Source organism: Seriola aureovittata, chromosome 10 (genome assembly GCF_021018895.1).
Source record: "Seriola aureovittata isolate HTS-2021-v1 ecotype China chromosome 10, ASM2101889v1, whole genome shotgun sequence".
In the NCBI taxonomy this organism is placed as follows: Eukaryota; Metazoa; Chordata; class Actinopteri; order Carangiformes; family Carangidae; genus Seriola; species Seriola aureovittata.
Genome location: NC_079373.1, coordinates 19898815 through 19923194, shown reverse-complemented (window position 1 = coordinate 19923194; position 24380 = coordinate 19898815). Strand labels below are relative to the sequence as shown.

Genomic DNA, 24380 nt, shown 5'->3' with positions numbered 1-24380 from the left:
TCTCCTGCAATTACTTGGGGAAGTGGAAACAAGTTGTGAACAAAGTACTGACATATCCTGACCTTTTAAGATGATACCTGCTAATGCTTTCGCAAACAACTGCTTTCGCAAACAACTGCTTAATTACACATCCAGCAGCTACAGAACAACATTATCATTAATTTGGAGTTGTGTGTCTGGTCACCTGCTGAATGTAAAAAGCTCTGGGTCTGGTCTCTCCTGAGGGACATATCTGGCTCTTTAACTACTAAATGCTTCACTTCATTAACCAGCCAGTCAACGGTTTGTCTGCTCTCAGGTAGTGTACAGCAGGTTTTTAGAGCTTTTTCACTAAAAACAGCAACAGCCAAAAATAGCGGTAAAAGCAAAGTAAAGTTACAGGAAGTCAGCTAAACAATGAGCTGAAACTCACTATAAACTTTCATAAAGCTAAGGAAAGTTATAGATTCAGGTGAAAATTCTCTATAGATTCATCAGCACACTACCGTTTTCACACTGTCACTGTGTTTACTGTTGCATTGTTATAATAATACAATATATAATAAGGTCTGCACGATATGCCAAAAAATCATATTGTGATTATTTTAACAGCAATTGTGATATGAGTCTCTGTTTGAGTTTGAATGATCTGCATTTCATTTTCACAGAATTTTTTTTTTGGAATGATAAAGATGTGATTTTTGTTGCGTCTTGTACTAAACTAGCATGTTGCTTTAAATCTGGAGAATATGATTTGTAGGCCGCGGCATCTCTGTAGCACCACAACGCTTATGTTGCTAACAATGTACAACAATGTTGTGACAGATTTTACCTTTATCAAAACGATCTTTTGCAGCTCTTGCTATTGGATATTGCGCTTGGCCATATTGCGATTTCGATTATAATTTGATTGATTGTGCAGCCCTAATTGTTATTGTAAGAAAATGTATAATAGCTGCTCTAAAAAATAACAAACACTAATTTTGAAATCATTATTCTTAATGTAAAGCACTTAGAGCTGCATTTTGTAAACAAAATATGATATAAAATAAAGTCTGTTATTCTTATCCTCAGTATCTTTATTATTACCATTATGGTAACTTAGCTGTCCATCTTCGACATATGTCAACATTTTTTGTTAATTTTCAGGCTACCTCTGCAATAAAACCATACAGTGCAGGTGTGTGGTTCTTCACATCATTTGTTAATACAATTTGCAAGTTGAGTCACTAACTTTATAATAAGCAAGGCTGTGGTATCCTTGTCTCTGCATGTATGCGTGCAAATATGTACAGAATGTGCCTGCATCCTGTAAGATCTCATTAGCATCCTGGGTTATTTCTTCTGTATATTTACAGCACCTGCACTCATGGTGTCTCCAGAGGTCCACGCAGACCAAGGGAGGGGAGCAATGATGTTTCCTGCAGGCTTCTGAGGAGCAGCCGACGGAAACGCCCTGCAAAGTGACCACCTGAAGTCCCTCTGAAGGCTGCTCTCTATCCAGGGGAATGAAGCGGCTGTTAAATCTTACATCTCGCAAACAGCCTGGTAGAAATGGAGAAAAAAGGAGGAGGAGAAAAAAAATAAGTTTCTAGAGTTTACAATGCAAAAAGACAGACTAAAACACCAGTCCTCAGGCAAAATCTTTTATGGACACACATTTACAACACGGCAGGGGTGTAAACTCAAATTCACAGACACACACGCATTGACACATATAAACTGATTCGATGACACACCTGCAGACTAACATACACTTTCACCTATGCAAACACACAAACACACAAACAGCCTGAGGCTAAGCTGTCAGCATGGACTTCTTTTTTTGCAGGATATTTAGGATGTTTTTTTCTCTGCTGGTTAGTTTGCTCACTCTGTGGGAAGCATGGGGTCTAACGCATTATTTAAATACTGATCAGAGTCACTGACTCACTTTCTCTCATCTGCTTGAAACTAAGGGATCAAAATACCTTTGGGCCAGGTTGTGAAAAGCAGAAAAACCAGTGAGTGGCAAAGATAAAACTGAATCTTTTATGTGCCCATTAATTTCAAGAAATATACAAGTGCACTCCTTTGGGTATGTGTTTGCCAATGAATCCATTTACAAACTAGCTTGTTCATTCATCAATTATCAGTTGACTTTTCCATGCATCTAACAATTCATCCATTTACTAATTTATCTTAATATACATTCATTCAGCCTCATTCTTTCAAAATAGATGAGTTGGAACCCACCAATGAAGCTCCGGTTGTGCCCTGATGGAAAAGAGTTTCCAATCATCACAACCGAGGGGTCAATAATGATTTCCTGACTCCGCCCAGGCGAGGCTGTGACCTCTCGACGTCCTCCCCCTCCATCCAGGCCAGGGTGAACTCTCTGCCATACCGGTCCAGTTCCACATCATGCCACTCTCCATCATCGATGCGATGGTAGGGCAGTGTGATGTTGTAGTCACCATCGCCGAGGTTGTAGAAAACAGCCAGGAGACCCTGAATAACCTGAGATACACAGCAGTGGAAGCATGAAAAAAAAGATGTTGTAATCTTGTGGATGAGCTTCACTTTCACACAAAACTCTACTACTGGAGTCTTTTGCATTGCTTTAAAACTAGATGGCCTGTTATGCCATTAGCTGCTCTGACAGTATTGTGTTAGTGGTGATTTCAAGGCTCAGTTTTAACGGGCTGACACAAATTCTAAACTGACAGGCCTGGGCTCCTGCCATATTCTGCTGTGTTAATGGGCAAAAACAGATCTTGAGCAGAACAACATTATAAGAAGTAGGCCAGATCCTGTGGTGAGGAAAAAGAAAGCAAAGGTTGGGCCAGGGAAGGATTGTGAACTTTAACTGCCCAGAGAAAACTCTGTGGTGTGAACCTGCCAGGAAAATGGCATGAAAATTTCAGTGGTTAAAATTAATTCAGCAATTTTGCAGCCATGATGCTTTGCAGCGCTGGTGTACGCATCATTGCATGGCAAAAGCCAGAGTCATCCCGAAGGGAAGGTATACAAGAAACAACAATTATCTTCAGCAGTTAAGGATGAGCGAACACAATGGACTCGACCAATGAGGGGCTCCCATAACGGCAGCTTGTACATGTCCAAAGCTTAATTGGAAACAGTGGGGCAAGATAATTCACATTCAACCCAGCCTGCATTAACTATTGCTCCCTCAGCATGGATGTCTCAAATGCGTCTCCCGCACTGGACACACAGACACACAGACACACACACACACACACACACAGAGTAAAAGCTGAGTGTGCTCTCCCCACTGCCTCATCTTGCCCTCAAGTCCACAACAAAAATGAGCAAAGGACAAAGGACTCAATCAATACTCAGGAAAAAATCTGATTATATAAATTTTGTGCAGCGCCGCCAGAGATCTATGCAATCAGCACTAAGCAAAAAAGTGAATTGCTAAAGTCTAAATTTCTATAGAACTTTTCAAACTCAAATCACATTTAAAGAAAAAGAGAAAAATAAAAATGAAAGACTATGTTTTTTGAGTTTTACTGTACTTAAGGGTTGGTGGTTTCTGACAAAGCAGTGCACGCCAGTGACTCCCGAAAAACTCCTTCACAGACTGCATTGGATAAATGTTTTCTTTACAGAGACACCATACTCCTCGGAGAGCTGAATGCTGTTTATACCCAGATGGCCCCTGGTAACCTTTGTGTGAAAGTGTGGTTATTTATTCAGTGTGCACTCTATCCCATATCTACCCTTAAGAAAAAGAGGGGAGGGAGACAGCCCTTTAAATTAGAGCCTGTTGTCGGCAAACACACCAGCCTCGCGCTCAACTGTTTCTAAGAGCTTTGAGACAACCAGGCTGAAAATGCTTCAGTGTGTTGCCGCAGACAGACATCAGATGTTTTATACAGTTCACCAATTCAGCTCCAGAGAGGGTTTCAGAGAGAGGAGCTTCATAGCCCACATACAGTGGGCTACAGCCTTTTCCTTTTCCTGTCACTGTGGACTGCGATAGGGGAAGAGGACAACGTTGTTTTTCCTCATGTTGTTTAAAGACCCAAAGAAGTACAAGAGACGAGGCTGACGCTTGAAACAATGCTGTCTAACAAATAACAAAGACAAGATGTTTTCAAAGACAGACCAGTGGTGTGGAATACACAACGGAAACAGGTTCACTACAAACACCTGACCTGTGAGTTAGCCAAAAGTAACGGTCCTGACAGAGCCATTTACTTCCAGCTGCTGTTCACACTCGGCCTGTGAGTCAGTGAGATGAAAGGCTTTGACAAGAAACACTGGCTTCATATCCACTCAGGAATGTGTCAGGCAGGAGAGGTATGCTGTATGAAGGTTTGGCAAAGTGAAGTAGACTTGTCTCCCGAAGAAACGCGCTGCGTGAGCACCGCTCCGCCCCGGTTGTGGCAAAGCGAGCAGCATGACTTTGAGCTCACCACTTGAAGCAAGCTGTGTCAAAACCCTCAAGTACAGAGCAGGAGATCTGACCTTCGCTTAAGAGCACTCTGCCCTCGAATTACAGTGCTCACATTTGCTGCCTTGCCATACTGAATTGTGTTTGAAACATTAACCAGAGATAGAAATAACCTTGAATAAAGCAGGCTTAATTTTTTTTTTTTTTTTAAATAGCAGCCGTTCAATAGTAGTATTCTGCAGACTAACTAAAAGACCTTGTCGAGAACATACACATGTCACTCACCAGCCCCCTCAGTATCCACCCATATGTCTCCAGCCCTGATATTATTCACTCTCAGCCTGACAAGCATTTGTAGCAATCATTGTCCGGGCCCTAATCATCATTTTAAGGCTCACAAACAAGACAATCAGAGCTGTCGAGGTGGAGGGGGAGTGACCAGCCATGACTCACCTCTAAACGTAGGTATTCATTTTGTTCCTGGGAGAGCAGACTCAGGATGACACCGGTAGCAGCACGCGTCCGGACCCCAACCCCGACTCTAGTCTGTCGCGCAGGTAGGGACCACGAGAGCTGGAACTGAATGTGGCTCCGGCCATCAAAGGAGAACTCTGGAGCCACTTGTCAATCAAAAGCACACAAGGCAGACTTGTTCAATTAATTCAGCTGTCATATGGGAAATACACGAGCATATCGCAGCGAGGGCGTGCTGTTCTGCCAAAGCACTTTATGTAAGGCGAGGTTATCTTCCTATGGCAGCAAAGTGACATTTTGGAACACAGAATTTCCCACATCACTTATTTGGTCTGTACACTCTGTGAAGCTTAAAATCCCTTGCTCCACAGAGATCTCACTGTGCTTTGCCTCGAAATCTCACTGCCAATTAAAAGCAATTTTACATGCTTACCCTGGTCACACTGTGGCCCTGTAAACCCTGGTTCACACAGGCAGCTGTAGGAGCCCCACTCGCTGTGACAGTGACCCCGCTTGCCACAGGAGGGAAGTTGTTCCATGTTGGTGCATTGGTCATCAATAAGAGAGCAACCCGGCACAGTATTGGAGGATTCAGCTGGGGAACCAAGGTCATATAGCTGAATGGAAGAAGAAGAAGAAGAAGAAGAAGAAGAAGAGAAAAATATGAAAAGGATCAAATTCAATGAAGGGAGGAAAATGAAAGGGTGGATGTGTCCGTCCTTGCAATCATAGTAGATGAAGGAAAGGAAATTTGATTGCAGATTGAAAATTGTATCTTATCATTAAATGTAAAATAATGTAAATTGATATCTGATTGTTGATAGTTTAATGATCTGTCGCATCTTGATTTATCTTTTCTGAAAAGCACTATTTTTATAACAACAAATTTTAAGAAGATTAAAATCAATTTTCATTGATCCCTCCCAGGGAAGTTTAAGCGTGAAAGAGAAGTACAAAATAAGTGATGTAACCTCAACAAACTGGAAAAACAAAAATCTACTACGCACCATGAGAGCTTGAACACAAATAATCACAAATCATTTTGCTAAATAATTAAGTTGAAATGAGCAGATAGAAAATTGCATTTAAGAAATGCCATCGAGGCAGTCTGTAAAGTGTCTTGTGTCTGCAGCCGTCTTAGCAGCATGAAAATAAAATCATTACACTGGGGCCAGCAAGACAAAAGTAAATAGTGCAGAATGTTACAGTAACAGTGGAGTAGTCTCATTAACTTGTAATGCAGTAGCTGTCGGTCTCATTGATATTCCATGTGTTGCTATATACTGTATAATATACAGCTTTTATGCTGCTCTCTGTACATCTGCAATAAAAAGGTATAGAAACCATGGATGGAATAATTCTACTCGGCAAACTCCCTGTAGCAACATGTTGACTACAGAGACACAGTAAGAGATGGTGCGAGGGAATTTGACCAGAAGCAAAAGGGAAAAGTGAGAAACATCAGCATTTGTGAGGTTTTCTAGTGTAGCCTTGAGGCCAGATTTACATTCTTATTGAAGTTGAGTCCTTCAGCACCTATGTGTTCCTTCATCCATACACGTAAAGAATAAAAGGGATTAAGTAGAGAAACGTAAAGTCTGCTCCATACTTCACCTTGCTGTCCACAAGCAGGTTCCTTATACATCCAGTATAGTGTTTGTGCTGCAGCTGTGGGTATTCATACGATATGTTCTTACTGACTCCTCCGAGCTGCAACACATGACTTCCATTTAGGTACCTGTGAATGAAAAAGCAACTCTAAATATACAAGTAAACAGAGAAGAAGAAAGTAAGAAGAAAAGGAAACAGGCACCATGTAAAGATCTCATGGTTACTATTCAAAACACAAAGATCAATACAAAGAAACAGAATGCAAGCCGAAGAGAAGGAAAACACACAGACACACACACACACACACACACACACACACACACACATACACGTACAACTCCATATAAGCTGTCAAGGTTAAAATTCAGGTTTCATTCTTCTCCTGCTGAGGCTGTCATCACTATTACTCCTTTCTGACAACCAATATGACATCTTATTCTTGTTCTTTTTCTTTATTTTGAAAATATATGCATGATACGTTTGCCTGAAATGATCAAAAAAACACAAACTGACTCAGCACAGTAACTGTGCTATTTTCAAAAACAAAACTGGCAACAGAAGAAACAAAGAGACGAAACAATTTCATTTCACAAACATATTCCCTATTGAATGCAACAACTATTTGTATTACCTAATAAGTAGAAACTGAAACAGTGATCCAGTCTGAAGGACACACAGTGAAAAGGTTCTTAAAATTTAGAACATATTAAAACTAAAGCAGTGGTACACTTTTAACCTTCATCAACTTAATTACACAGCGGCGGGCTGAGCTCGAGATAGGGGAAAACAAACTCAGCTGTGGCAAAGCAAAACCTGGCTATTTGCAGAAACATGGTCAGAAAGGTTAGCTGGTATTTTAAGGATTATACAGGAGGATTTCATCAACAGTTTCTTCCCTCCAGAGAGGACAGCCTGATACACTGAGAAATTGAACACTGTGAACCTAAAACAGTCTGAGTCGCTATCTGATTAGATTCAGATAAATGATGCTGCTTGTAAACAAACACCATTTTAGATACTTTTTCCTTAACTAACTATAAAACTATGTCCTAGTCCTATCTGTGTGCTGTTAATTGTTAAGACAAACTTTACTGCAAAAGGATGTAAATTAAATATTAATATTAATTTTAAAACAAACCACAACTGTGAGGCTCTATCTAATCTTTCAGGGAACAGTTCCAAACAAACAGTTCGTGACTATGACTGAGTAGCTGATGTTGAAGTCAATTTTGCATCATTAACATGAAAAAATATCACAGTCCCTTGAACAATGGCTAACATTAGTTTATGCAAATAGTAATACAACAATTAGAATTACAGTGTTACCAAGTAAGTATTGCATGTCAGCACACATCCAGCTACAAACTGCTGCTACTAGGGTACAACAAACATATCCTTTCAAATCCTTCCAATAAAGCTTGAGCTTAGTGCCTGAAAAAAGACAGAATTTGGAAACCTCAGAATGGGTGCTGGTCCTTACACAGAATGTGTTAACATACTGTACATGAAAGAAAATCCTCCATTTACCGTATTTGAATACAGTATACCTTTGTTCTATATGTGTGTATGGAAATAAATAACTTCATTCTTCATTTTTACCAACTTGCAAACTGCTGCTGTTGTGACTGCTAATGCTCTGCACCATAGAGGATTGTTTACCCCTATGGGGGCAGGGGCCATTTAGACATCATCCCTATGGGTCTTACTTGCCTTTAGTTTGAAAAACAGAAGAAATCCTCAGTAGATTAGTAGTTTGCAACTACAGGAAATACCCAGGAGGATCTCTGGAGAATTTCTAAACCCTTATCGTTGGTTTCTTCAACCATAAATACAGGGGTTCTTCAACACAAATGTAGCCACGTTGATATATTTATTTACATATATTTATATGTAAAAATACAATTTATTATTTATCTCATAATTTAGTACTGGAGGCCTGAGGTGCTGATTAGCTCCCTTTAAGATTCAGAGGAGCTGCTTGTTTTTTTTTATACTGTGCAGAGTTGGTCAGACTTGTTTCAGTTAATTATTGATCTTACTTGTCCCTGTTCGGTGTGACCCCTCGGATTTCACAGGAGGAGCGGTCCTCTGTCATTGCCCATGAGTCCACGCCTTCTGTCTCCATGACAATCGCACTGGAACATCGATCGAGAGTGAAGCGCACTTCCTTTAAATTGGGAGAGAGTGGGAAAGGGTTATCACTGACGCACGTGTGGATAAGTGAGTATAGAGTAGCCAGACTCTCTATAAGCAGCATATATTCTACTCTTCATACAGCGTCTTCACACACAGAGAAAGCGGCATGTAAAGGCACTCGCATGAATGTATTTGTCTTACTTTACTGTTGCTCCTCACATCGAGGCGATGCCAGCGTCTGTCAGCCACCCCAACGTTATTTGTTAATTGGAGAACCAGAGTCCCAGAACCGTGGTTAATTTTCAGACTGGGCGTCCCTCCAATCAGCTCTGAGGAAAAGGGATTTCAGAATTAGCATCAGCTAATAAATATCATTATTAGACCTTAATGAATATTTTGCAACCCTAAAAAAGACAACTCCTACAGATTTGTAGTGTAGAAAAACAACTTGCTTGCCAGACAAAATGTGCAAGCAAGGTCAAGAAAAAAAAAAAAAAAAAAAATCTGTGATGAAATGCTTTGCAAAAAAAAGAAAAAAAAAAAAAAGCAAGATGCAAATATCAAGTTTGTACAGGCATGGGAAAAAACCCAGGGGACATATGAAAGCATCTCACCTCAAAACAAACACACAGTATAAAGAAAAAAAGGAGATGGCTATAAAATATAACACAGCTGGGTTATAGCAGGGAATCTGAATGTTCAGCAGAAACAAGGTGATGGAAAATAGTTAGACGTGGTTGCAAAATAGGAAATAAAAATCAATTAAAGGTTCGGTTCACCCAAATGACTGTTCACAGTGAGCTCTGATGATGATGATGCCAAATAATGATGACGCTGTTTCTGGAATGAGATGCTGCTGCTGAGGTTTCTTTTTTCTTTTTTTTTTTTTTTTTTTTTAAATTTCATTTTTAAATGATGCGAGGCCCACAAATGAAATTGAATTCACCTTTATCATATTGGGGTGCAGGCTCAAATCTGAGTGACAGATATCTCAAAACCTGAACAAAAAAATTTAAACTATCTGCATGGCGAGATACTACCAGTGGTAAATTAGAAAATATGTTTTTTGTGTCATCTGGGTAAAGAGAATGGTAAATGGAAAGTGTATGGATGTAGGAGTGAGTGAGTGAGTGAGTTTGTGTGTGTGTGTGTGTGTGTGTGTGTGTGTGTGTGTGTGTGTGTGTGTGTGTTTGTGTAGATATCATGTTTACAAGTAATAACATGATAGCTGCAGGCACTGGCATCAAAAATACATGATTTAGACTGCTTTCTACTATATTTTAGGATATTTATTGGGAGTAAGAAACTTCCAGAATTGCGACACACATCTTTATTACTCAATCATCATCATGGTCTTTGTCTCCTGCAACGATTTTCTTCGGCTCATTTAACCAAGAAAAACATGGATATTTGTATCCATGAGTATCATACATACATACATAAGTAATCTATAAGGTCGGTTTTAAGTGCACTGAAATATTATCAGATACACTGTACCCTTGTAACCGTCACCATACCCAATGGCCTATTCAGTTCGATAAAATTTTAACTGCTGGCCTTCACGTGCATATTCCAGGTTTGAGCCTTTGTGTCAGCAAGAATAAACCCTGCTGCTGACGTGTCCTTGAGTAAGACACTGACTGTCTACCTGCCACTGAGTCTGTTCAAAAGCTCTGCTGGTGGAGGGGGTGGGGGGAGGCAAAAACAAAACTCCTTGTGGCACACAACAAAGAATTACAAAAATGTACATTTAACAGTAAAACTGGTTTTGACTGTGTGACTCAGGAGTGCTCATATTCCTCAGTAGTACACTAACAAACAAAATTTGTCTCATATATCGGAAGAGCTACCACCGTAATTAAACTTACAAAATTAAGTTCCAAGTTTTAGGGTAATAATGTCTCAGAGGCCCCTCAGCGCACATCTAATTATCCGAGCTCATTCTTTACCTATGGCCATGTAGTCCTCAGCATCCCCTGGCAGGAGAGTGGCTAACGGGCCGGCATACAGTAGCAGTCCATCGTCTTCCTCCGTCATAAACTCCAGTGAAAGATGGCTATCAAAGCATGGCCTTATGGGGGGAAACCAGGCATAGCCGTTGCCAAGGAAACTAAGCCTCGTCTGCTGACAGTCTGGCCCCTCAAGCTGTGGGGGGCAGTGGCACCTGTAGCAGCGAGGAGTGGGAAAAAAAAAAAGTGAGGAAAATCAAGGCAAAACACAGGGAAAGAAACAATCAGTGTTGTTCATGTTTTGTGCTCTGAGAAATGGTCACACTGTCCAATCTCTGGATCTGTGCGTGGTGACTTCTCTGGCAGACGTGACAGTCTTGTTGATTTACACAGGCAGGGGCTCTGACTTTGCTCCAACACGGCGGCTGTCAACGGACAGCTAAGGAAATGTTTTTATCAATCGACTGTTTGCATTTGCCGCAAAACCCTGAATATTCAGTTCTATATTAAATCAATTAGCCATGAACAAAACATTACTCAGTTCTATTCTTTATCTATCACAGCTGCCCAAGCTGAACCCTGTGGAGACTGTTCCTGCTCGGCACATCACATCTCCTTTGTTAGGAGATAATTAATTCTATTTCTCTCACTTTTCTATGTGCTGCACCACCACTGATTTCCTGGACTTTTTCTCACTTATCCCCACCTGCCCCCTCCTCATTCTTAAGGTATTACACACTCTGGTTGATATCTGTGCAATTGCCTCCTCTTGTACTTATCTACTTTGATTAGCGCTTGAGTGTTAAGGATCACTGCTCGTGAAAAAAAATGGAAATGAAATGTTTTCCACGGCTCTCTTCAATGTGTTTGTGTATGAGACCGTAATGGTAAATATTAACAATGACACAAAAATACCATAAAGGAAGAGATAGATGCAGCGATGAAAAACAGCCCATTCAATCACCGCTATGGTGGGGATTGAGGGGACCGGTTGATCTCATCCTGTCCCCTCCACTGCAGGCATGTGAGACAAGCTGGCTTTGCTGATAATGTCAAAGCCATCTATTTTCATGCAGTGTCTGAGGAGGGCTGTGTGTACTGAGGCTGTTAGGGGCTGTTTCTCCCCATCGCTGTTTATTCTGCAGAGGGGCAACACATGTCAGGAATACTGATCCATACACGGCAAAAGGGATGGCTTAGGCTGAATGTAGCCTATGCATACATATGCACACACCAAGCACAGCATCTTACTCTTTCACTGCTCTTTCATGTGGCTCGTGAGAGCAATGCCAGTCCAAATCAAGAAGTGCGTGGCATGTTTTTCTCACTTGGACTGACAATATCTGATCAGCTGCTGTCTGAGGTTGACTGTTAAGCTCCTTCGACAGAGGATAGAACCAGAAATTGGATTCTTTATGGCTGCACTGCATTCATATGAAGGCACATATAACACATGTGGGGAGATATTCTTCTCACAGTAGAAAGGGCTTCTCTCAGCAGTGTGCAGATCAACTGCAGTGGAGACAATTTAAAAGATAAAAGTGAAAAAAAAAAAAAAAAAAAAAAAAAAAAAAGGACAAGTTCTGTACATTTTCTCTCAGAAGACTGTGCCTTTGCAAACTTGCATGTTCATGTAAATGGCATTAAATGAGATTTCCTAAAGTTGTGAGCATAGAGGGGGGCCAGAGTTGTACTAATCCCTTTGCCCTATATTTATTTAATCTGGGCATTAGTGTGTGCATGAAATGAACTGCATGCTGTTTCTTCTGTGATAGACTACCACAGAGACCTATTCACTTGAAGGTGAAGGCCTTTATATTGACTGCAGATGTTTATCAATATTAAGGGTTAATATTCAAAGTACTCGCTAATGACCTTGATACAAAGGCTATGTTCATTATTTACGGTTAAGTACTGCGAAACACAGCGCACCAAAACTTTAAAATTTCAATATCAGGCTTTAAATCTGCAGACATAATTTAAAAATCTTCACAGGATACACTCAGGGTTCAGTTTCAAAGACCCCCTCCGATGAAAATCTAATTTTTAACCTTATCAACATGTGCATATGGTGTTTTTTTTTTTTAAATATATGATACAAGACATACAACACCATGGCTGAGTATTTCCACCTTGATACCAGCCAGGATTTCATACATCACAAAACTAATGAAGCAATCCTGTCAATTTGGAGTGGTGGGGTTGGGGGTGTGGGCGCAAAAGAAACAAAACTTTGTAAGTACAGAGAGCAAGAGTTTGCATCAGCCACTGCCAGTTACAAGTTAAGAAGCTAACAAACAACACAAACAGATGAAACATGTTAAAAATGCCTGCTAGTCATTTTGGTGCACACCAAACTCCTCATTTGACTCCGGGTCTCAGACATGTATGGCTGGCTCCATCTTGATACTCACTAACGTAAGAATATATGCACATACTGTAGATGTACACTGCCTCCATGGCAAATAAACCAAGGCCAAATAATCCTGCTACTCTATATTCAGCTGACAACATGGGAGAGCAGCTCAACTAGGTTTGCTGAAGTTGCAGGTGAAGGAGATTTTTCTCACGAAAGATGCCGTTAGTAATTCTGGGTTCATTTTCCATGATGCCACTCTTACAGTAACTCAGACAAGACTAGAGCGAAAACTGCAGCACATCAGGAAACTCCTATTTCTGTTTTCTGTCTTTTAAGACCTTTTTTTTTTTCATCTCCAGTTCTTCTGAACAGCTGCAGGCATGCCTCTCACCTGTATCCATTCTGGGTGTCGATGCAGTTCCCCCCATTAAGGCAAGGGTTACTGGGGTAGGACGAGCAGGGCTGGTGGGTCATTTCTCTGGAGGCGCAACCACACACAGCTGAGGATGTCACCTTCACTGACACCAGGGATAAAGCACCAGAGTCTACCAGAGTGGGCGAATCACTGATGCTTAACTGCGTGGAGCAGCCGCTGGAAGTCTTGCAGTCTGTTCGCACACACTCATCTACTTGCACCTGTTTCACATTCACACGCAGCAGTGACTGCAGCTGTGGAGAGTGCAGGGAAGAAGGGAGGAGGTGGGGGAGACAAAAATGGGAATTACAGTAATTGTCACTGAAGATACAAGGTTTTATAGCTCCAATGTTGGTGGTGAGGGGTACTTAGTGAGATACATTTGGACAGATAAAATGACTTCACAGGCAGTGCAAAAGAGGAATCTACATAAAGTCTATTCTATTATTGTTCATTTTTCTTTATAGCAGCAAGGCATAGAGTTAAGCATGAGAGACAAATCACAATCAAAACATGAAAGCATGTTGCAAAAAGAGGGGAGACAAAGACAACAAATGAATGGGAGAGACAAAGAGACATGACAGGGCCAAGCAGTAAACAGACAGAAAGTTGGTGTGAAAATAAAAGGGCAGATAAAAAGCCCTGTTATCTCTTCCCCCTCCAGCTCCCAGGTGCATCACTTGATATATGAGCATTGATCGCTATCTATCAGACACATATACCTTCTTTTTATGTGCGGCGAGGACAGCGTGCAGTTTCTCTGGGTGCAGGTAGCCATTATCAGTGAGCACATAGAAATGAATGTCCACTGTTTTCTCCTCTCTGTCTGCTACGCTGAAAATGTTGATACTCCCCGTTCTGACAGACAGGGCTTCAGACAGGAAGTCCCAGAACGTCTCCAGCCGACTCTTCCCCTCGACGCGAGGGTCGATAAAATCTCTTGCTGTAATGCCTTCAGGAGACAAAGGGAGCAGGGGTTCATGCAATAAGAACTACTGACTTATCAATGACAACTACACAGCTGATCAAAGCCTACCAGGTTCCTGATTCCATTAGCACAAGAAGTAGCCTGACATCTCCCTCTATGGATCAATTTCCTCACTGACTCATCCATAAGGTGAATGAGTTGAGATGCAGTCAAGAAAAAATCTGTTTCATTCACTGATATAAAGTTAGGGGTCTGCCTTGTCCAACATGTTTTAATGGCCGAAGATCAATCAAATTTGTGGTGCCACCTTCCAATAATATCTGGAGAATGTGGGCAGTCATCTTTAATCTCTGAAAAATGATAATGACTTGAAGTCAGAGGCATCCAATAATAGCCTTCGACTCTATTCGCCGAATGGCTGTTTAAATGTCAAGGACTTTACCTGACACTTCTAAATTGACCTTTATATCTCCGATTTGCTCTGAGAGATTGACAGAAAAATGAACATAAACTTCAGAGTGTTGAAGAAGAAGGAAACTATTACCAACAAGCACTGTGAATAGTTGCTTCACAATGCTTAAAAATGCTAAATAATGCAAGTATAAAAGTTTCTCTTGACAGCCTATTATTTCTGTGTTAACTGGATTGACAACCTGATAATCATTCAATGAAAAGTACCAATTTATTCATGCCTGTGGCCTGTCTCTTTGAACATCAGCTTCAAAAAGGAAATTAACAACGGCAGCGACAACAAAGAGCAAGCTTTCTATTTTGTGGAGGATGACTGAGACAGGGAATCCACTTGGAAAACAAATACACTCAATAATTTCTGGACTCATACTTCTGGGGTTCATGTAGAGATATAACAGGTAAATTAAATCACACGTGCCAAGCTTCAGGCACCCAGTGATTCAGAATTAATACAATGAGTTATGCCATCAGGTGAGTCAGTGTTTCTGCTAACATTACCTGTCAAACGCAGCGAGGCGGACGACTGGATGGCCTTTTCCTCCAGCTCCCTGACATGAACCCTGACACCTGACATCACATCGGGCCACACTCCATCAGACACCCCGACCCTCAACCAGTAGCTGCCAGCTGGAGTGTTCTGTCGGATGGTCAGCACCCCCGAGCTCTGGTTCAGACCGAAGTATCTAAGAAAAGCAGAGGAGCTGTTAAGTAGGAGAGGATGACTTCAGTGGAAGATGAGAGAAAGGGAAAAAAAAAAAAGACAAGTGGCTTCCTATTTCAGAGGAAAAATACCTGGTAGATGGCAGACAGACAAGTAGAGAATTGGTCAGCTGTAGCTGGGTTCCTCCAGCAGGAAGTGAATGTGAATTCATTTAAAAAAACAAACAAAAAAAAAAAAAAAAGACAAAGAAAAAATCCAGAAAAACAAAAACCATCAAGAAGAAGGAAAAAAAACCAAAAAAAAACCAAAAAAAAAAAAAAAAAAAACTTATTCTTCTGATCCAAAAAAGCTCCTAAAAGAGTTTGATAGTTGTCATGGTAACTGTCAGAATTTGTTACATGAATAAAACAAATATGCAATTGGTATTTCTAATCTGATCTTGACTGTGTGAATACTGAATAGCTGCACAAGGTCCCTGATGGAGTCAGACCCTGCTCGTACAGGCTGTTTCATCTCGGGAACATCATACAGGTGGACCGAGATTGCTTAGTTTGTTTGAATCTGATTGCATTTTCTAGAACCTGCAATCACCATTGACAGCTATTAAAGTCCCTTTGGAAAGTGTAGCTTATATTAAAGGCCAGGGAATTGGATCTAAGATTAGGAGAAGTACCTGTAAGGCATGTTTCAGACAGACCTTGATAGAGAAATACAGCCACATCCTCTTTATTTTTGTTTTTCAAATTCTACACTGTTGGCAGTTCCTCTGGTACTGTACTGCTTAAGCACTTGTACTTGTGCAGCACATTTGGAGATCAGCATGTTTTCAGAAAAAATTATATGCATTTAACAGTGAGTTCTTACTTGGCTGCGCTTGTCTCCAGAGTGTAGGTCTTGTTGTCCCAGTCATCAGGATCTGGGGCATACACCTTCCCCAGTGCTGCATTTGCCATCCTTCCTGTTCAAGGTAAACACACATACACATATGTGTGAGTGAGTGCGTGCACGCGCACGCACGCGCACACACACACACACACACACACATTGATTCCGTCTGGACAGAATTTGCTGATGCCAACACTTATCTTTTCATCCCTCTCTTCTCCTTATCTTGCATTCTTGTGTTCTGTTCTACTTATTATGCTCATAACTGTGGAGGCCCCACTGCTGGAATGAATAGGCTCTCAGTGCTCCACTTCAGAGAGCTTGGAGCTTAAGGAAGCGGGGCTATCTCAGTATGGATTATGTTATTATCGACCTGCAGTGCCAGAGTACTGCAGCTGGGTAAACAATGGCAGCCTGGATGAGTCACGGCGCTCCTGTTTTCCACAATTACCAAAACTGCCATGTAGCTGAGTGTGCAATCAAAACACTAACAAGCCAACATACCTAACCAACCTACCCGAAGGGTAAAAAGACTACAAAAAAAAAGGAAAAAAAACAAAAAATCAAAAAGATTCGTGATCCTTATCATAACGTGGTGTTCAGTTGAGCTTTAGGCATTGGGTTGGCAAGAGAAGAATGTGCTGGGGGCTTGAGAAAGGATTTTCAACAATATTACCATAACAAAACACTGTTACTGAATGTAAAAGGAAGAGCGCAATTATAAATTCCAGACTACACTGAGCAGGTATGGGAGTGAGAAGTTTTCCCTTCAGCTGTAGCCTCAGTTTCCCCTCTTCACTCAAGCTCTGCATGCTGAGCAAAGCTCTGTAGCGAAAACAAGGGGCAAAGAGAATGAAATGAGGGGAAGCGAGCAACTCACCCTTGCGGCTGTGCACATAGACATCTTTCTCTCCTGCCTGATGGGCGTTATCATTCTGGTCGCCGATGGTGATCGTGAGCGTATTTGTGGCTGTCATTGGCGGATTGCCACTGTCAATCATAATCACCGGCAAGTGGAACTCAGTCTGCCTTTCCCTGTCAAAACTCCGCAGGGCAGTGAGTGTGGCAGAGCCGTTCCCATGATCCTGTAGGTGGAAGTCGGCAGAGTAAAGTGAGGGCAGGGAGAGAAAGAAAGGAGGCCCATGCTCTGGGGAGTCTCTGTCCACAATGTGAAGCAGAGTTGAGCTCCTGTTGAGCCAGACCACTTGAGGTGCTGGACTGTTCTCCCACAGGACGGGAGCGTAGGCTGTCTCCAGCTCTGGCCCGTTGTCATTCATGTCTAGCAGCAGCAAGTGGACCGTGACACTGCCTGTCAGCGCCGGGGTACCCTGGTCTGTCGCCATGACGACCAGTTCATAACCTGCTACCGTCTCCCTGTCCAGCGGCCTAGCGACTGTGACCACACCGGCTCGGCTGACTGTAAAATGTCCATATGGGTCGGACTGAGGGAGAATGCTGTATAAAATGTCCCCGTTCAGACCTGAGTCAGAGTCAGTGGCCATGAGCTGAATGACACTGGTTCCTACAGTTATGTCCTCAGGCAAGGGAGTGAGCGGGTGGGAGCTCGGGGCAAACACGGGGGCATTATCATTCTCATCCTCCACTTGAACCAGACAGTGGATGAGGCTAGAGAAGTCAGAGTCCTCTACCTTAACTGTAAGGTTAAACCGCTGCTTCCCTGGCTTCTCAAAGTCCAGCTTCTGCTTCAGTCTCAGAGTGCCTGTCTGTTCCAGTCTGTGGCTGACCATGTAGAATTGTTGCTCTGGGTCTCCAGCCACCACACTGAAGGTCAGCTGTGCATATGTGCCAGTGTCAGGGTCCACGGCACTCAACTCCAGAACAGGAGCGTCTTCATTAGTGCTCTCTGGCACACGAGCACCACACCAGTCCTCCCTAAACTTTGGAACGTGGTCGTTGATGTCTGTTACAACAATAGTGGCAGTAGCTGTACCCGTCATACCCCCGCCGTCCCGGGCCTCCACTACCAGCCGGTGGCTGTCAGCAAACTCCCGGTCCAGACCCTCCGCTGCTACAGATATGGTGCCAGTGCTGGAATCAATAGCGAAGAGGTCTGCATTGTTTGTGTTGTGCGTGTTCTCAGTAATCCTATAGGTGAGGATTGCGTTCTGACCTACGGCTGCATCGTCAAGGTCTACGGCTGTCATTTCCACAACAAACGCTCCAGGGGGGGAATTCTCCGCCACGCTACTGTGGCAATTATCAGGGGCACAGGAGAAGGCCGGGGCATTGTCATTGATGTCCCACACGTTAATAATAACATCCGTAAAGCCAGTAAGTCCCTCACCCTCTTCGTCCGTTGCCATGACAACAAAGCGCCAAACGGCACGCTCTTCCCGGTCCATGGTGCGTTGGGCATACATCTCCCCTGTGATGTCGTTGATCATGAAGTGTGACTCTGCCCCTTGGCCATGAATGGAATACCGTATGGCGCCCTGGTCTGCATCTTTGTCTGGGTCAGTTGCCGTCACCTGCAGAGATAAAGACAACTTCTGAAGAAAATGGATATTCATTCACCCAGTCAAACCCAAATTACTGCCTCCTCTTATCTCTTTTCAACTGTCACCTGGGTCTTCTTTGCTTTTGGATCATTTCAGACAACCCATTTAAGTGTTTGCACTTTTTGCTGACCACCTAAATTGAAGCAATGAGCTCTGACCAGGGATGTTTCTTACATCCGGCCTCAGAGTGGGCCTGACAGCCTTACTGCTGAATTTCTCCACTCAAAATCCATTACTACTGTCTCTCCAACTTACTGGTATGATATTTTTATGATGTTGAAACAAGAAGAGACTGACAGTAGATGTCTGAAATAACATGTTACACTGACATATTCTAAGCAATACTCTTACATAGAGCTAAAATTTTGAGTGGCTCTTTATTTAAAAAAAAAGCTATCTAAAAGATAATGAAAATCAATATTGAAAAAAACTGCAGTGTAAAACCTCTTAGCAGTGATCATCTCAGCCTCTCACCTGTAGTACAAACACGGGTGACCCATCGAGCTCCTCTGTGACAGATCCATAGTACTCATTCATGGAGAACACAGGTGCTTCGTCATTCTTATTAACCACAGTAACCACCACGGCGGCGTAGTCCTCCCACTTTCCGTCAGAGGCGAGGACCAGCAGCTTGTATCTCTTCTGCTGCTCATAGTCCAGTGGCTGCGCAATGAAGATCGTCCCCACCTCTGGCTCGATGTCAAAAACACCACCTTTGTTGCCAGATGTTATCTGATAGCGCAGCTTGGCATTGGCCCCTGTGTCAAGAATTACAAAATGCATGACTGGGACTGTGAAATAACAGTCCTGATGCTACAAATACACATTTTGTAACAGTAATAAGGTGAAGCATACGTACAAGGACAGAAGTGCTCCAACATGCTAAGAAATGGACATACTGAACACTTCAGTATTGCCCATTTTCTTACATTTAGTGGAAGCACTATGATGCTAGGAACAACAGAGGGGCATAACCACAAGGGTATTACACCTCATTTCCTCTGAGACCTGAGCATTAGTAGGTTTTCGTGTATGCCTTTCTTGTTTTGATTACTTAATTAAATGGAAACCTTGTACTTCGTCTCCTCGGCTTTAATCAGATACTAATTAAAAAAAGAGTGCCGAAAAAGTAAAAGGGAGCATGAGAGTGAAAAGCAGTATAATGCACTCTGATAGTACCCTCAAGGGAATGATTTTGAGGCCTGTGAGAGGGTGGAGGGATGTAGTTTAGTAAAGAGGAAGTCAATATCTTAACTTATCCGCTGTGTCTCCATGGAGACCATCCAATCTACTGGTTTAACATCGGAATAGATAAGATAATCTCCTGGAATGTACAGTATTTGCTTTCAATCATCCTGTTGGGTTAAAGTAGCTACAATCCCATGTAAATACACTAATCTGTACTATTAACACAACCCTAGCTGACAAAGTGCTCCCTGCCTCCCACAGGGATCTGGCAGGCTTACAGCAGTCAAGCCCAGGGTGGAGTTTTTAAACAAGACAGATTGAGGGTAGCCTCTCGGGCACAAGTGCAACAGTATTGTAACTTTAATGTTGGGGGTTGGTGTTATTCCACAGCAATTCATCATTAGAGCTGCAGCCTGGCCTAAGCTGCACCCCCGCTCGCCATAAATACTTGATTAACGGACCTAAACATGCTTGATAAAGGCATCTTAGGCTACTGCTGTATGGAGGATGAGCAACTGCTTTATTGCTTAAATCCCGCCCACCTACTGTGTGGGAGCGTGTCACTCTTTTTGGAACATATGTGCTACAGTGCATTAACAAGCACTCAAATGACTACTGCTAAATCTAGCACACCGCATGATTTCAGCAGAGCTCAGGCCAGACTGGGAAAGACTGCCCAGAGGGTCAGTTCATGCATACTGTTACAAATGCAGGCAATCTTGCAAAAAGGTGCCTACTTGGCACACAAGTCACTGCTGGAAAAAATGACTGATAGACTGCCAAAATAATTCTGTTATTTCACGAAAGAGAGTCTGGTGATAGATAAAGAAAGTGCAGTCTGGAAACTTGTATAAAGTCTCAAAGTGGCTCGCAAAAACTTTTATATTGGTTCTGGTTGGCTTGCTTCTATAACCTTTATTTCTAGGAAGTGGCATCAGTAAAATCTTCATGGGACGCCCCTCAGACGGCTGCCTCATCAAGCATACCTTCATCCTCGTCATTAGCACTAACGGTGACAACAGCCAAGCCCACATCTGCATTCTCGTCGACACCGACTTCATACAGTCGCTGAGCAAAGACCGGCTTGTTGTCGTTGACGTCGCTGATGAAAACCCTCACATACGCTGTGTCTGCAAAAATGACAGAATGGCAGAACATTAAATGACACAGCACACAAACAAACGCACACACACTCACACAGTTGGCCAACACCGCATGTGCATATTCTCCTTCCATCTGTTTATTGATTTTACAATTCATTGTCACTGTTTAGTGGGGAAGAGGCACTTAACCCAATGCAATGTGCCTCATTGACATGGAAATCAGACAAAACATTATTCACAAAGATGTGCTGTAAATTACATAAATTATTCATTTTGTTAAGAGTTTATTGTTTTAACGGGGTAACTGGTTTCTACAGAGAGAATTACAGTCATGGGGCTGAGCCTTCTCAACAAGCTGCTTTTTTGCAGAGAGTAGATAAAGAACCTCTCTACTTGGAAGGTTAAATATTTATAAGATGACAAGTGTTTGTGTCTTATCTGTGCCCTCCTCATTACGCTGTTTATTTCTTTAGTTAGAAAGAGTAAATTATCTGCTCACAGAACACATGGGTGACATGTTAATTTGGAGCTGCTGCAGCAAGAGATGATGGTGGTGGAGGGTGGCCCTATTTCCTCAGCTTGTTTTTACATTTACCTCCTCCTCTTGGTGTATCCCAGGGATAACGCAGAGAGACAGGTAATGTTTGTAGAGGAGATGAGCCCTTCTGGATGTGGGAGATACGTAGCACAAGACACAGCTAAGGCTCATTGCAAATGCTAAGCAGCCCTGGCAACCCTGGAGAAAAGGCTTTGCTGCTCCAAAACCTCACCCTTTACCCCTAATACCTCCCTCACAAACACTGGCAAAAGACCCACTTCTGAATACAAGCGTCATATTACATCATTCAAGATACAGACTGGGGTTTTATGACTGCCAAAATGTCACAAAGAGAACATGGTAACCAAACAAAGGCCGTACTGGTTAAATATTGAACAGCGAAAATTAAAAAAGGGAAGAGAAAAAAAATCGGTTGTCAAACAAAAAAAGAAAAGAAAGAAAAAAAAGCAGTGCCAAGAAATCTGAGCTATTTTTACATGGGAGAAAGTGAGGCTGTCTGGTCATGGCAGTGGAATAAATCAAATTAAGATTCACTTTTTAAAGTCAATCCCAAGGTGTAAATGTCAATGCAGTCCCTTTAATACACAGCGCACAGAGGAAGCACTCATCATGGTTGAGTTTTCAGTATTAGCCTCTAGGCTTATGGGGAAACAACAATGCTGCTTTTCATGAATAGGGCATTTCACCAGGGCAGAGGTCACTTCAAAGTTAATTCTGCCAGCTTATTTAGTTTCCTAGAATGTTAAAACAATGAAAAACAACTATTTGTATAACTAAAAAGAAATGCACTAAATCTAATGTAACTTACTATATTCTAATTTTAACTGAACAGTAATTACACTAAAATGGGTTTAGAAATGTCTTTAAGGAGTGGTTCAATATTTTGGGACTCTCTTGCAGAGAGTTAGACGAGAAGATTGTTTCCACTTTTATGTCTTTATGGTCAATATGAAGCGACGTCGAGAAGGCAGTTAGCCTAGCATAGCTGAGCATACAGACTGGAAACAGGTGGACACAGCTAGCCTCTTGCTTCATATTAACTGCATAGACATAAGAGTGGCATCAATCTTCTCATCCAACTATTGACAAGAAAACAAATAAGTGTATTCCCGAAATGTCAAACCATTAATGTCATAAAAGGAAGCGAAATATAAATTCATGAGGTGTTTTATGCTAGAAGAGAGGGTCTGATGCCATTAATAAAATCCTGATCATTTCCAACCTGAGTTTGGCTGTTTGTTCTTGCCAGGTCGCGCCGACTCCTGGCCATCTTCTGACTGAACTTCCAACAAATAGGAGCTGCGGGCCTCACGATCAAACACAGCTTCTGTGTAGATGACCCCAAATTCAGGGTCAATGCGAAACAGATGGTGGTCGCCACTACTGTCACTCAGAAGTGAGTAAGTGATCTGTGGAGCACAGGGAATTTGAAAATTAAGCCATTATATTTCTACAATAATGCAGAAATAGCAGAAATTAAAGGCTTTATAGCTGAAAATGTTGTATTCCCAGAGTCTCATAAAACACCACATCCCACCGATATTGTCACAGTCGCAATGGCACATTTCTCAATGCCATTTCGACAACACTTGATAACTCTGAAACAAAAGCTTCTGCACTTAAGGGATTGTGGTGCAATGTTACAGCACAATCCTTCTAGTGTAAAAAGGATGGCTTAGCAAGGAACAATCAGTCTGCAGATGTGGTTGAAGAGATTTCTATCACAACTCTTCATTTGTCTGTACCTGCACAACATGAACACAAGTAGATAACTACAAACCTCTCCATTAAGACCCAGGTCTTTGTCATGGGCAGACACTTGGAGAACCGAAGTACCTATCTGGGCTCCTTCTGTTACTGATGCCTCGTAGATGGAGGAAGTGAAAAAGGGCACGTTGTCATTGACATCTGAGAAAAGAAGAGGACGGATTCAGTAGCAAATAAAGATAATGTGTTAATTTCCAGATAGCAAGTAGGTAAGTATGTAATAAATTCTCCTGCATCCAAAGCTGTAACGTCTGTGCAGATAAAGCACATAAATATATACAGTACACACACACACACATATATACATATACTCTCTCTCTCTCTGTGTACACACATATACATACATACATACATACATACATACATACATACATACATACATACAACATCATCATGAACAACATCTTATAAACCTAAATACCCACTGATACTGACATTATCATTATCACTTCAGTTAATTATGCTATTTAGTATGAGTATAATCAAAATTTAAAAAAGATACAATTAAATATGAACAGTAGGAGAATATTAATCAAACCAATTAATGGAAAACCAGCAGGAAAACCTGGTGATAATGGAATGACAAAGTCTGCCAATGGCAATTTCCCAATAAAGAACAAAGACAGTTAAAGTAAAAAAAAGTACATGTCATGCCTGTAATATTGACATAAACTGTAGTGAATGCTGCAAGAGGCACTGCGGCCACGTTCTGCGCTCGGACCCGGAGAGAGAAAAAGGGTGTGGTCTCGTAGTCCAATGGCTCGGACACCAGAATGGATGCAGAGCCATCTTCGCGGTTGGGGGAGAGGTAGAAACGAACTGGCATGTTCGTTTCGGGGACCATCCCATCCTCTAGGTTGTAGGTCACCCTTGGGTCACCCAGCTGAGAGGTTGCCTTGATTGTCTGGACAGGATGAGAAGTTCGATAATGATTTTTCAAGGGTGAAAGCTCAGGTTATGTTAAAATTAAGGAA

The 24380-nt window shown here is 42.0% G+C and overlaps 1 protein-coding gene across 1 annotated transcript in view; it reads right to left on the bottom strand.

The window, feature by feature from the left end:
* LOC130176932 (neural-cadherin-like) overlaps nt 1-24380 on the bottom strand; it is an 81179-nt gene that overhangs the window by 9034 nt on the left and 47765 nt on the right. Inside the window, 19 exon segments of the mRNA XM_056388370.1 lie at nt 1341-1524; nt 2215-2343; nt 2346-2478; nt 4835-5001; nt 5289-5472; nt 6470-6593; nt 8506-8633; nt 8804-8931; nt 10552-10766; nt 13302-13579; nt 14048-14277; nt 15223-15407; nt 16250-16343; nt 17151-18759; nt 19264-19547; nt 20964-21107; nt 22862-23048; nt 23420-23547; nt 24061-24310. Of these exon segments, the coding sequence (XP_056244345.1) occupies nt 1341-1524; nt 2215-2343; nt 2346-2478; nt 4835-5001; nt 5289-5472; nt 6470-6593; nt 8506-8633; nt 8804-8931; nt 10552-10766; nt 13302-13579; nt 14048-14277; nt 15223-15407; nt 16250-16343; nt 17151-18759; nt 19264-19547; nt 20964-21107; nt 22862-23048; nt 23420-23547; nt 24061-24310 (4781 nt within the window).